The following is a 15,461-nucleotide window of genomic DNA, read 5'->3' as shown; positions in this document are numbered from 1 at the left end:
TTTATTTTTAATTTTAACCTTTCACAGCTATGGACTACTCCATGCAGCTACTGTCAAACACTCACCCCACCCCCGTGAAGAGAAGCAGTGGTTCCCTCCGACAGGTACAGTATCACTTTATTGTGCATACCTTGTCCAACTCACTTCTTTATATGAGCACATTACTGAGAAGTCAGGGAATTATGGCTGTGTTTGCTTGCTGTATGGTGTGCGTACCTTCTGCATGTGTGTGGTTTTAGGAAGCTTAAAGAAAGTGAAGTCTTCTGGAGCGAACAAATAATATCCTTTTCTGGTATTTGGGAGGCTGAAAAGCTTTAGGAATACACCACACCCTCTGTTGAAGGTTTAATGTGTGTGGCCATAGGTGTGTGTTTTCTCGACGTGCTTGTGTGTGTGTGTAAATGTAGTGCGACTCGTGTTTGCACGGCAGGTTCTCAAGCAGGGATAGATCAACATAGCTTAAATAAACAAAAGGGAAGAGAGGAGGAGGATAACTTGAAGACAAAAGACTAAAAAAAATACTACAAAGGTGTGACAGATCTGCTCCGACATGCCAAATGTGCCGTGCATAGCTGGAATACACGCACACCCTTGGCCTTTGCGGTTTCACCTGAATATGTCGAAGTAGCCCCACCCCTGCTCATCTGCTCTTGCTGTGTGTTTAGGAAGCAAGTCAGCCCTTGAACCTGACCTCCAAGCCCAAGGGTCTGGAGCTGGGGAAGACACCCAGTCCACAGAGCCTGGAGCTGGGATCACTGGCGCTGCAGGGGGCATACAGACCCAGAGATCTCCAGAGAGAGATCTCCCACAGTCCACCACGATCTGCGCTCAGTGAGTTGCACACAGTCACACTGCTTTGCATGGTAAAGCATTAAAGCATTTGACGTTAACCTGCAGCACATCATATTTCCTGTAGATCTATTCACTGTTGATTTAAGGAGACTGAGCACAACGAACATAACTTTTTTGACTTTAGTGCGACAAACTAAGCATTAATAAAGGACGCTCAGATACTCATAAACAGTTATTCTCTATTTTGTATAAAATACAGTAAATACTGAGCAAGTGGCTGAAATGAATTAAAACTTTGTGCAGTCGTCTTTTTCCACAAGAGGATGATTGCATTCTTCAACTGTCATTTCCAGCAGCAGGATATGAAACTAATCATCATCTGTAGGTGACTGTTCATAAGATCCGTGATGTGTTTCTAGAGGAGGTCTTCTGATGAGAACTGACACTTTACCTTCCTCTGTCTCATTTTCTTTTCCTTCATCATCATAATTATCTTGGTCCTCATTTTGTGCTCTCCTCTTCGTGCTTTGTTTTTGTCTGCAGGTTTCCTGGGAGACGGCGACGTGGTCACCCAGGCTATCCACGATGCCCAGCAGCTCCTGAGGAGCCACGGCAGTGCGGGGCGGGAGAGGGACCGGGAGAGAGAAGTTGGTGGAAAGCCGGTGAGCTAATGTTTAAACTCCAGTTAGAGCGGTGTGTTCGAGCCACTTTAAGACACGGACTTCGTTCTGGAAATTGCCATTGTACATACTGTGCCATTTTTAGGTTAGGTTTCACTGTAGGCTATCTCTAGTAACACTGTGGCATATAGCCTACAAATGCACAAAACACACACAAAGAAACTTAATACGTGTTTTGTGTCGTAGCATTATCTCAGTCTCTTACCTGAGAATTCTTCACATCACTTTACAGTGTTTCCCACACATAGACTTTACTTAGGGCCCACCCAGGTATCCTGAAGGCCACCCAAGTATATTTTGCAATTTGTTTTCATTTTTTCGTCTGTCCGAGACCATATGAATTTGTACTGGGCAGTCAACTCAATATTATTTTTTAAATTTGTCTCTGCTAGCTAGCTACAAAAGTGCTTCCATCCCAGTGTTTTCCTATGGATGGGTTGCCTTTGTGAAGTCTAGATCAGCGGTCTCCAACCCCCGGGCCACGGACCGGTCCGTGAGTCGTTTGGTACCGGGCCGCGAGAGTTGAGGCTCGGGTGTGAAATTTATGGTTTTCAGGGTTTTTATCGTTTTTAAAAAAAAAAAAAAGTTTATATCGTTAACTCCCTGGGTTTTTCCCCGTGTGTTATGAATAAATCTTTTTTTTGGTACTGGTACTGGTTTTATTTTGTTGTATTTATCCGCAATACCTTAAAGGCCGGTGCGTGAAAATATTGTAGGACATAAACCGGTCCGTGGCGCAAAAAAGGTTGGGAACCGCTGGTCTAGATCATAGACCTGCCCCCGTTCTGGCCACACGGGGGCAGTAAAAACATGTCGCAGATTAATGTTGCTTTGGTGATATCCTTCCACATATTCCTTTGTCATAGTGTGTTGTTTTTTTCCAGTGTTGCCACAGAACCATAGTCATAGTCATAGAAATCTAAATATTAGCTATCTTTTAGTTCTGCATGTCTCCACCAACTTCTGTCAATAATAAATAATTAATGAACTTGTAATTTACAAAATAAACATCTAATAAATAAAACTAGGGACTGAAATCACAAATTCTGTAGGATAATTTTTCCCAACGCTTCTGACTGGCTTATAAGTGTGGATTAAAAATACATATATATATATATATATATATATATATATATATATATATATATATATATATATATATATATATATATATATATATATATATATATATATATATATATATATATATATATATATATATATATACACGCTAACCTTTCAGCAACATTCGCATTCAGAAGTTTTTTAAGAACGCAGACCACCTGCCTAAGGCCTGAGTCGAGGCAGGCTGGCGATCACCTCATAACCACTGGTTGCTGGAAGTTGCCAGGAGGTTGCCAATCGGTCTTTAGACCTGTGTGTCCCTCTCTTTGTTTGTTACAAGTAGCTGATATATTTATCCAGTTCCACAACCCGACGTCCATCTTTTATTTAAAATCTATGAAATTAAACCAGCACAGCTTCACATAATGTTGTACAGAACTGACTGTGTTTGTGTGCTTAATCACACCACTCAGTTTACGTTAGCTGTATTAAAATAAATATATGGACTCCTGATGTAAACGGTGTATTGCTCTTTCTCTGGTCGACATTTAGAGGTTGGTTTAGGGTTACATGGTGCTGCGCTCCTCCTGAGTATCCAATAGATCCGCACCCACATGCAGAAGCACATTATTACAGCTTAAGTCAGCTGAGTAAACTGTAAACTGCTGTTTGTAAGTGCTACTAGACTATCTCAAAATTGCATATTTTGTTCGAGAACCTGCTGTTTATTTTGTTTTGCTTCTTGTGAAAATGGTCTTCTATTGGGTTCTTACGTTTTTGTTCTTTAAGGTGGCTAAAGCTTTGGTCTCTGCTCCGTCCTAAGCAACAGCTGTTGCAGCCTTACAATACCACAAAGGCCTCAGTGTGGCATTGACTGAGCCACCTGCCCTGTCTCTTTGTCCACAGTAATACTGTAATCTGTGGCTCTCCTCCTTCTCCTCCTCCTCCTCTCCTCCATTATCCTGCTCCATCTCGCCTTGGCGGCTGTGTTAACACCAATACTGTTGACTGACCTATTTTGGTATTGCGCTTCACACCGCTGCATGTGGATGAATAGCGTTTTACAGCGCGGGGAATGGTCGACAGATAATACGCTGATGGTGTGGTAGTTTTGCAAATTCAGAGTTGCCACATTCCCGTCCCTGCCTTGTCTTCTTTACCTTTCCTCCCTCCAACAATAAATACCATTCTTCCTCCTCCATAGTGTTGTCATTTCCTGTCTTTGCATTTACAGCTCTGCATTTAAGCAGCGGCTGATATGGTGAGCGTGCCATGTCTTTACCTTAAATAGCACTCCAGTGTAACACGTGTGCCATGAACACTCCTCTTCGACATTAGGTCACCTTTTTTTTTTTTTTTTTTACTGCAGTGCAAATTTAAATCGTCTCTTTGTGCTGGTGTGTGAATATTTGTCTGACTTTAGACCATTTCTGAGTTCATATGTCTTTGTTTTTTCTTTTTGTTCTTTTAATGTCTGCAGGATTTTAAGGTTTCTCCTCGCAATGAGAGGATGTCTCAGAGTGAGAGAGGTGAGAACAGACATGGCCTGCCGTCCACTGAGGACCACCTCAGCAGTGATTCTGAGGGTAGGCATCCCTGAAAAAGTCTGTTTAATGCCTATCTGTGTTTTGCCAAGTTGTTGTTGTAATGAGACCAACATTTGTTACGCTGCCCTGATAGCTTATTATATCATTATGGTACCCATCCATTTATCTTTGTCATTATATTCAAATATTTTATTTTATTTGATTGAGTCATATAATTTTATTAAAATTAGCATTTTTTTCTCCATGGAAGTAGCATGCAGTATAACCTGTTTAGATTGACCTAGATTAGATTGGGTGGCTTTAGCTCGGACGGTAAAATAGGTCATTTGCTAATCAGAAAGTTGGAGTTTTGCTCTAGTCTGCAAGACACTGGACCCTAAGTTGCTTTTTGATGCGTTCATCAGAGTGTGAAAGTGTGTGAATGCTACATAGAAAGTGTTTAAGTTAAAAAAGTGCTTGTATAAATGTGTATGAATGTGTGAATGAGGTATGTTGTGTAAAGTGGTTTGAGTGCTTAAGTAGAGTAGAAAGGTGTTATAGAAGAAGTCAAGTCAAGTCAACTTTATTTGTCAATTCTGCCACATGTACAGGACATACAGAGAATAGAAATTTCGTTACTCTCAAACCCTAGATGAACCAGTCCATTTACCATTTAACAGATTGCTAGCAGGCATGAGAACGCTAGAGAAGCCACAAAGTGAACACTGAAGAAGTTTCTTTGAAGTCAATTCAGGTTTTTTACATAGCACCAAAACACCTCAAGGCACTTTGTGCTTATTTGCAAGGAGTCACCACAAGAGATATTAGATTTGGCAGATTTTTTGCACCAATGTAACCTCTGATGCAAACTCTAAAAGATTAATGTCTCCTTCTGAACTCTAATCAGGAACCTTCCACATGTTAGGCATATGCCTATATCATTACACTATAGAGCTAATCGACACAGCAAGTGCTAACTTTAATTTTAGCACTAAAAGGTGCTAATTACCTAGTGTGACTTTAACTTGAATTCTGGCTCCCTTTTGTCCAAGCTAATAGTCTGCAATACTGCCCATTAAATTACCTGTTTTATCGCTCCCCTAAGCGCCACTGTCAAAATCTAGCTAGCTAAATGCTCATCTGCATTGCCTAGAAGCAACCAGGCAAGCTCATGTATGCAAGCTAATATTAGCTTACTTCCATATTGGAAAAATACTAATCAAAGGCATTACTGTCACTCAGATGTTGATCTCGGTAAAGCAACCACTTGGCTAAATCAGGAGAGCCTGTTTAATGTTGTTTGTTTCTGGGAAATAGCACGATTAGCAGAAATGTTTTCTTCCAAACATGCTTTATTAATGTGCCATCAGAATATGGCACAGACATTTAAAGATGAAAATACAATATCCAAGACCTTCAGATTTAGCTTCATCAAAGTAATAACCTTATCTTTGTAAAGCTTAGTAACTCCTGTCTTTGGTTTAAACGTCAGGATGGAGAATGTGAATCATATGAAATTGGATGTTTGTGGGTGAAGAGAAACTTTCACCAATTTTAGTGTTGCAAGAAAAAAAGGTTAATATTCAGACATGCACCACTTACAGCAAGAAACAAATAGCTATTCCTCTATATATTTGTAACATATTTACAAGCCAGCCTGTACCCTTGTTTACTGTAGGTACCCTGAACGTTTCGGTCCCAGGCGGCTACGCTGAGGCACGGCCGCCTCCCTCCTCAGGCCACATAAAGAGACCCATGAATGCCTTTATGGTGTGGGCCAAGGACGAGCGCAGGAGGATCCTGCAAACTTACCCTGACATGCACAACTCCTCCATCAGCAAGATCCTGGGTGAGAGCAGCAGTGGTTAGGGGTGGGTTTATGTCTCTATTCTGAGACCCTGCCTGGCACATGTGAGGCAGTAAAGACCCACCTGCTTCTTCACACACACACACACACACACACACACACACACACACACACACACACACACACACACACACACACACACACACACACAGGGATGAATCCCTTTCCCTCAAACAAACATTTACATTCCTTTGTATTGTAGAGAGTTTGTGTGTCTATCTTTCACACAGACACACATAAAAACCACTAATTTGCTTAAATACATAGTACTGATTACTTGCCTAATACTTATCTTTCAATGCAAAAAACACAGTTTTGACCACAACCCTAAACATGCTGCTTTTTGACCTTGAATTATTTCAAAGTGTTTGCTTTTGAATAACCTTTATGGAAGCATCAGGTAATTTGTGGCACAGAAACTAATAGGTAATTCTGCCTATCACCATATACTATGAGTTAGCTTTAGAGGTGCTAATTCAATTTTATTTATATAGCGCCAAATCACAACAAAAGTCGTCTCAAGGCGCTTTATATCAGTGAATGTGAGAGAGTGTGATCGAGATAGTTAGTTGAAAAACGAAACGGGAAAGAAAACACGAAGAAACGGGGCTTTGCATATCATGAGATTTAGATGTGTGGATCTTTTTGAGGGCAGCATCAGTGCAGTCTCCATTCACTACAATTTGATTTATGTTCTCTGTAAAGAGAGACTCAGAGTATTTTAACAGGAACTTTCAGTGTTAAAAATTAGGGGCATGACTAAGTCAAGTCTGAACACAAACGCATATTTTTAGAAATGAAGTGAAAGAATGGTTAGAAAGGAAAGATGAGATTCTTTGGAACTTGCTGGGGAATCAGCAGCTTTTTAGGTTTTCTTCAGTCTTGAGGTAATCCTTTGAGAATTACCAGTAAATGCAGTGATAAATAAACTTTCCAAAATGTAAAGGAACACGTGTATGACGTCTGAGTCTAGGTCATCAGCATAGACTAACCCTTTATTTTGGGTGATGGCCCAAAAATGTGAACGTGTCAGTTAGAGTAAATTTCTTTTTCACTTTATTGCCAATAATTGGGAGAATAAAGTAATAAAGGCAAAAATGACACATTCTGGTAGTCTGATGTTAGTGTTGGGCTCATCACCAGTGATGAATTAGACTGCAGAGGTACCAGAATTAACGGCCTGAATCTTTCGCCAATTTTACTTTCTCTTCTTAAGAAAGACTTAAAAATAGTGGCACTAATGTCCCCCACTGTGACGAACCAAAAAAGAAAATTGCTGTATTTAGGTAGGACTGTAAAACCCCGATAACTAAACCTCATAATTAAGAGATATTTTTTCTAATATCCAGAAGGAGGGCTACTGCAGCCTCTTTTTGGTTATATTTTGATGTTAACACTGTAGCAGCGTCCTTGGGAAGACTCAAATAGGAAAAGAGCTATCATCTAAGATAAGTGAATGTTGATGGGAGTTTAAAGGTGCATAAAAAATGAATAAAATCTGCTTGAAACTTTTTGTCGAAATCTGAATGAATGAGAACAAAAATGAAACCACGTGGGCCCGACAAGCATTTTAAGCTTCCTCTCTTGCATAACCATTCTGTTAATGGATTAACAAAAGGAGGATCCGAATGAAGGACAATGCAAACCGGATACCAAACAAAAGGGCAAGCTTTCAGCAGCTTACTTAAACTTACAGCAGAGAACAATGAGGGGGAAGAAAACTCCAAGGTTGGGTTAATCGAGAAACGGGAATCCAGGAGAGTAAACAGATGGAAAAACTGAAAGAGTGACAAAAAGACTGAAGGTGAGACGGGATAAATAAACAGGGATCTAATTGGGAACAGGTGGGACAATGAGGGCAGGGCTGATGATTACAAAGGAGGGGAGACAAAAAGGAAGTAAAATAACAAAAGGTGTGCAAGGAAAGATAATTACCAAAGTAAGACAACATGTAGATGCAGGCAGAGTAGCACATAAAACACAGGACAAATGCTTCAAAAACCCCACAAGAAATGAAACATGGCGAGCCATGACAGCTTCTGCTGCTGGAGAACATGAACTCACTCCTTTGTGTTGATGCGTCTTTGTCTGTAGGCTCGCGGTGGAAAGCCATGTCTAACCAGGAGAAGCAGCCTTACTACGAAGAGCAGGCGAGGCTGAGCAGGCAGCATCTGGAGCGCTACCCCGATTACAAATACAAACCCCGACCCAAACGGACCTGCATAGTGGAGGGACGGCGGCTGCGGGTGGGCGAGTACAAGGCCATGATGAAGAGCCGCCGGCAGGAACAGAGAGGGACCTACGGGCACAGGTAGAGTCTGAGCAGCTTTGAGAAACAACTTGCGAAAGAATTTGTCCCTGGCAGAAAAACACTGACAATTCAATCCCCTGACAAGAGTTTGTGCTGCACCTCCACACACTGGAGACAATGCTTGCAGCTCTCAAAGCCCCCCCTTTTTATCCTCCTTTATTCTTGAAGACACAAACAAAAGTGGAGTACTGCAACTGCAGCTGGGCTGTTCACTGTGTCCTCGACAATGAATAGAATCCCTCTCTATTGGTCCCTCTAACTCCTTCTAGTTAAGCTGGAGGAGTTGGAGGCTGGAAATGTTAACAGTGGTTGTTTTGGAGTGCTTTTCTGTTTCACTCTTGTTTGTCTTTGCTTTAGCACATGTAGCCTCTATTAGGCTCTTTATAGAAACAAAACATCAATATCAGGGTGTCACACTGGCCTAAAGCTTCAATCCTGTTTCTTTCATATTGAAGACACTGGTAGACTGACTGGCTCGTATACTTATGAAGGAGAACAATACCGGCCTAATGTGCCATTGGGTTTTACCATTTTAGCGTTAAAACAGCTCTAACCTGTTGAGGCCTGGGCTCCAACAGGACCTTTAAAGGTGCTCTGTGGTGTCACGCACCAAGATACCAGCAACAGAACCCTTAACTCCTGTAAACGGAGAGGTGGAGTTGCTGCGGATCAGACTTGTTCGAGCACTTACCCTTAGACTCGGTTGCTGGTTTAGGATCTGTTGACAAGTATTCGGCATGGCCGAACGGGAGCGCTCCGGGAGCCTTGCCCGCTCGGAGATGATCCAAAACAACGATCTGATATTTGTCAAAATTTTTTAAACCATTAAAGGTGGTTTATTAAAACATAGATTACAAAAAACAACTTACTGCCATGAAGCGTGACTACAGACGCTTCACCCAATCAGCGCTTGTGATGTTGAAACAGATCGGCTGCCATGGCAGCAAAACATACACACACGCATACAAACAACACAGACGTGAAAATGTAACGTCCAGTTTTAAAATATATGCATTTTACACTCTGGTGTTACAGCTCTCATGATATTGTAATCTGTGTTTATATATACTGCCTGCTTAGCACTACCTAAAAAACCAAAGCTAAGCTAACTCTTAGCTAAACAACACTAAACATATTTGGTTTGGAGGGGGATTAGCACAAATATCTAGCTTTAGCTAATAAATTAAACACTCTACTTTTTGATGTTTAGCTGGTTGGTGAATGGTTGCTGCCAATCACTATCTAACTGATTGCCAAGCCCCATTCACACAGGACTAGAGACCTGCCACTAACACCAGTAACCACCGTTTCCTAAGGGATACTGTGTCAATCCGGTTGTTCAGTGATGACGCGACGAATCCTACTTCCGGGTCTAAAGTAGTCTGCGTTTAATATGGCTTTTGTGTTGTTAACATGTTTAATGTTATGTATTTTCTTCTATTTGATCTCAAAAAGCTCCTAAAACAGTCAGTGATCCCTGTTGACCTCCCTTGGCTTTTATTACCACTAATCATTTATTTAAGCTCAGTTTTTAAAACCTTAGGATGTAACTACAGCCCAGCCCATGCAGCAGTATATGAATGACTAACCTCGTATTGTGGATGGATTATCTAAGTTGTTCTCCTGGCTGAAGTTTGGTCCTTTTACAGCATCCTGCCATGCAATTACATTTGTTCCTGATCACCGAGAACACTCACGTTAACTTTTATCGAGTGGAAAAAAAGTTAGCTTGTTTATATTATGCTAACATAGCTGTGTCGCTAGCGGTCACGTAGCACATCATTATATACCAGCTAGCCCAACTTCAGTAACCCTACAAACGTCACTGCTGTTTAGTTTTCTGTCTTCATTTATGCTGAAAGTGATATCAGAGCTGTACGTTTTAATTTGTTTCCAAAACCCCGCAGTCAGGACATGCTATATTGTATTTAGATAGAAGCTAGCGAGCTAACTCCCTGCTAACTTCTAACTCCGTTAAATGTCATAAATTCTGTTTTCATGGATGCCTGGATGTTAAACTCAATTGTTACACCTGGTAGAGCAGAACGCTGATCATTTTATTAAAGATGAAAGACTTTAGACAGTTTTTCAACTCTCAGTAATGCCATAGTGATCGTTTGATATATGGACCTGCAGCGGAGTTTAGGTCCAGACACGGCTAGTGACGTCAGACTGAACAACCGGATATCAGCATTTTAAAGCCCTTGATTAACTTTTTCATTGACAATAAATGCCTCAGAATATCTGAATATACGTGTCACTTCCTGTCTTTGCAGTCAAACGGAGCCACAGCAGATCCATTACCCCCACAGTGATGGCCAGTACCCGGGGGGTAGCAGCTCGGTCTCTGTCGCTACCATGCCTTTTCACCCCGCGCTACTGGAGCATTACCTGCCGCAAGTCCCGCCCATCCCTCGCAGAGCTGAGGGACAGACCACACCCACCTCTCTGCCTAGGGAGAGAGAGCGGGAACGCAAGAGGGAGCGACCGCCATACAGCGAAGGAGAGGAAAGTGATGGGGGAGAGAGGAGTGAGGGGGAACTGGTGCTCCTAACGGACTAAAGAAAGGCAACTGGTAGAGGAGCCAGGAAAAGGAAAATTAAAGATGAGGGATAGGATGAGAGGGGAGGGTAGCTGAGGTGGGCGTGTTGCTCTTTGATGAATGACAGTCAGAGAGGAGGAATGGAGGATGAACTAAAGAAATGGTGAGGGAGTGTGTGAATGGGGGAATAAAAAAGTAAATGTCATACTCACCCCGTTGTAAATTAGCCTATTCTCCAGTAAAACCTCGCCTACACAAACGCATAAAGGCAAGCTTTTATCATTTCCCGTTACACGTATCATGTCATCACATGCTTTGTGTCAAAACTTTGGAGTTATATTTATGAAGGTTTAACATTTAATCCCTTCTGCTTCTTGTTTTCTCCCCATGTTGACTTATGGCAAACAAAATGCCCCCACAGGGACTGGAATTAAAGCAGATTGATTAAAAGTTCAGCAGAGTACCTGTTTCCTCCTGTCAGACAGCTGAGGATCAGCCACTCTGGGGTTCAGTATGTCAGCTTTGCCACCTGCTGGAGAAGAGTGGTTATTACTACTGTTGCCACACATCCTATTTAAGTTACACCACAAATCAAACTGGAGGGATAAAATAATTTGGTGATTAAAGGTGCATTTCAGCAGTTTTAGTACTGTGTGCTTAACGAGATTAAAAAAATAATGGTCATATTCAGTAACAGTTGCCTCGGGCCATAGGATGGTTCAAGACGGAAAAAAATATATCCTATATGCACACTGCCACTTAAATGTGTGTGCGTTTGTAACTCAGGCTTTATGTTAGAAATGTTCAGTCTTTAAGCTCATCACTGCACACAAATGTGAGGCACTAAAAGTAAAGGGTAAACAGCCTGCAGGGGGCTGAAACAGCAGGTAGGGCAGCAGCAGTATTAACATGTCAGGGGGAGAGATTCAGTCATCTGGCCAGCAGACGCTGCTGCGACCTTCCCTGAGTCTGTGCAGTGAGCGTTGAGAGTGCTAACTCTCTCTCTCTGACTTAGTCTAGCTAACGACAAAAAGCACAGATTGTGTTTGGCACACTCTTATTCTGCATTTGCACCAGTTGGAGAGTTAGCATTAAAGGTTTATCTCAACAATCCTTCTCCCCAAATTTGCATGATCCATGTTTGATCTGAGCTATCAGCCTTTCTACACATCCAATTGGCAGTTGTTGCCGATCTACAAGTCACTTTGCAACTCACCTTTCCACAGGATTCTCCTTATATACTGAATCTGAACTAATCCATTGTCATGTCTGCCGCTCTGTTGTGCACAGGGCCCTCCCATCTCTGGCTTTCTATGTATGGAGTGGAAGGGCATCCCAGAATAGTGACATGCCATATATAAATATATATACGACAATCTTTTCTGTGTATAGATTTATATAGCACCAGCCAAAAGCAAAGCTAGCTTTGAGCTGATAAAGCAGGACTTCATTCAGGGTAGTTCAGGACGTGCTTTTTTTCAAAAGTCTTTTTCTGGTCGGACAGGCCTTGTTGCCCAAAAGTAACGTACAATTAATCAACACTGCAACCTCACCATCATCCTCCCACATCTCACTGTTAGTTTGAGCCATGCTGCTGTCATCGTGTGTCCATCAGTGCCCTCTCCACAGCATGGTGGGTTAACTTCAGCCTATCCTATTTTTTTATACCTCTGTTTGCTTCTTTGCATGTTTACTGGATGTCGTGTTGAACACCTCGTATCTGTGTATCCAAATGTCTGCTGTGTTTTTCTTCTGAGATGCAGCCTCTCGCAGCATTATTATTATTATTATCATTATTATCACTATGCTTTTTTTTAATCTTTAAAAATGTTTGTCAATTTCATCTAAAAAGGCTAAAGTATTCCTTTCATCATCTTTTACGTTCCTGTTCCTGTAACAGAGAGGCAGATCATCCCTAAAACTGTGAGGCTGTGTCCCTAATCACTGCTTCTCTCCTGCCTTAGATCTGTTATACACAGCAGTCAGCAGCAGGTTTTTGGACAACTGACCTTCATTTTGCATTGTTGAGTAGTGCAATGCCATTTAACACACACTCATACACATATGTGTGTGTGTGTGTGTGATGTAAACTGAGAATGCAGTATAGAGTAATTAGGGAGTGGTTTTGGACACAGCCTGTGCCTCAGATTGGAGAGAGAGCTGTTGTTTATTGGTACAAAACCCCCATTTCCTTATGATGGGAACAAATGTTTATCTATAAAAATTTATATATAATATTACCCAAAGCAAAAGGAAGGTAGATTTAGCAATGAGAACTCCAGACACCATAATCATCCCTGCGTCCTTAGTATCATTTACTCCTCGTAAGCACTTACTAGTGTGTATTCTTTAGCAAGTTTAACATGCTGAAAAAGCAAAACTAGGTTTTTTGCAGTTAGTCTGCATGTAAAAGATGGACTGGGACTTTACCCATTTGTTTTGCACTTGTGACTGATGCCATGTTATTTCTTTTAAATTAGTAATTAGCTAATGCTGGCAAGCTTGGCTAGCAAGTTACAAATATGGACAGGTGTAACTGACTGCTTAACACTGCCAATTAGGTTTTTTTAGGCAACCCCCCCCCCCCCCCCCCCCAAAAAAAAAACAACAAACAAACAAAAAACAATGCCAATTCGTGCAGAAGACAAAAAAATACTAGGAACACTCACCAAAATGGAAGGACAGACTTCCACATGTCAGGCTGTACCATAGATCACATCTATGGTATACCATTTGTTATATACTTAAGTTAAAAGGATAAAAGAAACAAACATGGTTTAGTGAGGGAGTGTGTGAATGGGGGAATAAAAAAGTAAATGTCATACTCACCCCGTTGTAAATTAGCCTATTCTCCAGTAAAACCTCGCCTACACAAACGCATAAAGGCAAGCTTTTATCATTTCCCGTTACGCGTATCATGTCATCACATGCTTTGTGTCAAAACTTTGAATTAAGTGGCTTCATGTCAATCAGTGTGGCCATACCCCAAACTTATTTCCTTTGTAATGCTAGTAATTTGGGTCTTTTAATGTGAAAGCATGTGGACTGACTTGCTTTTGGAGAAATGCTAACAGTAGCAGCTTTGCATACCCCCTCTATTCCTAAATCAACAGACTGAAGACAAATCTGTCTTTTTTTTTTTTTTTAATACCTTAAACCAGCGGTCTCCAACCTTTTTTGCGCCACGGACCGGTTTATGCCCGACAATATTTTCATGGACCGGCCTTTAAGGTGTCGCGGATAAATACAACAAAATAAAACTAGTACCGGTACCGAAAAAAAGAAGATTTATTCATAACACACGTGAAAAGACCCAGGAAAACTGAGCTAACGATAAAAACGATGACAAAATAACGCTGTAAACCGATTAAAAACCCTGAAAACCATACATTTCACACCTGAGCCTCAACTCTCGCGGCCCGGTACCAAACGACTCACGGACCGGTACCGGTCCGAGGCCCGGGGGTTGGGGACCGCTGCCTTAAACCCTTAACTTTTTAAGTAGCAGTAGTAAAGGTTAGTAAAGATTTTTTAACAGATGAGTAGAATAGAATGCGTTATAAATGTAGCAGCTCTATTCTTTGATCCACTGAATAAACTAAAGCTCGAAATAGTCTTGCTACTTCCTGGAAACATGCCAGGAAGTAGCAAGACCCAAGGATAATTTAACTTTTAGACCCAAGGATAATTTTGGTGCCTTTGTTCTCATCATTCAGTGACCTTGTTGACTGAACATAAAGTTTGTGCGACTGGCTCAATCCTTCATTGGCTGACTGCAAAGTTGACAAATCAAAGTGGCAGACCTCCTTGGGGTTGGGGCTCGTTGTAAGGATGCTGGCTTTTGTGTACAGAGATGGATATCAATGACATGTTTAAAATGTTTATCCTATTTTAGTGAGACGTGATGAGGAGTCACCTGTCGTTAACCCCTGCTGATGTAAATATAGAAAGAGACTTTATTTTGTTTATAAGAGCTTGTGTAATTTAAAGGTGTACATTTCTCTATGTTTTCACAGTTTTGTGCTTTTTTTGTTGTTGTTTTTTCAAAAGATATTAAAATTGCTTGTGTTAATTGTGTCTGGTGTGACTTTTTTTAAACATTTATTTATATATATATATATATATATATATATATATATATATGTATATATATATATATATATATATATGTATATATATATATATATATATATATGTATATGTATATATATGTATATGTATATGTATATATATATATATATATATATATGTATATGTATATGTATATATATATATGTATATATATATATATATATGTATATATATATATATATATGTATATGTATATATATGTATATATATATATGTATATGTGTATATATATATATACATATATATATATATATAACCGAAGGTCGGACAGTCCTGATCCCCAAGGACCCCAAGAAGGGACCGGTCCCCTCCAACTACCGACCAATAACCTGCCTCAGTACTACATGGAAGCTCCTGTCAGGCATCATATCGGCTAAGATGAACAGGCACATGCATGGGTCAATACATGAGCAGGACACAGAAAGGAATTGGCAAGAATACCAGAGGCGCAAAACACCAGCTACTGGTAGACAGAGCAGTCAGCCGAGATTGCAAGACCAGACTGACCAACCTGTGCACTGCCTGGATTGATTACAAGAAGGCCTAT

The 15,461-nt window shown here is 40.8% G+C and overlaps 1 protein-coding gene across 4 annotated transcripts in view; it reads left to right on the top strand.

Moving 5' to 3' along the window:
• sox13 (SRY-box transcription factor 13) overlaps positions 1–14,849 on the top strand; it is a 51,791-nt gene extending 36,942 nt beyond the window's left edge. For all 4 annotated transcript variants that reach the window (XM_085272967.1, XM_085272968.1, XM_085272966.1 and 1 more), the window contains exons 8-14: positions 28–104; positions 666–831; positions 1,336–1,454; positions 4,018–4,123; positions 5,742–5,912; positions 8,025–8,241; positions 10,518–14,849. In XM_085272967.1, the coding sequence (XP_085129093.1) occupies positions 28–104; positions 666–831; positions 1,336–1,454; positions 4,018–4,123; positions 5,742–5,912; positions 8,025–8,241; positions 10,518–10,803 (1,142 nt within the window). In that variant the 3' untranslated portion in view covers positions 10,804–14,849. The remainder of the gene's footprint in view (positions 1–27; positions 105–665; positions 832–1,335; positions 1,455–4,017; positions 4,124–5,741; positions 5,913–8,024; positions 8,242–10,517) is intronic.
• Positions 14,850–15,461: the final 612 nt, after the last annotated feature.

This window comes from Mchenga conophoros, linkage group LG5, assembly GCF_057382185.1.
Source record: "Mchenga conophoros isolate Kocher_MC1m ecotype Shallow Benthic linkage group LG5, M_conophoros_male_GT1.1, whole genome shotgun sequence".
Lineage (NCBI taxonomy): Eukaryota > Metazoa > Chordata > Actinopteri > Cichliformes > Cichlidae > Mchenga > Mchenga conophoros.
The sequence above is the reverse complement of the archived record's forward strand: the minus strand, read 5'-3'. Positions and strand labels throughout refer to the sequence as shown.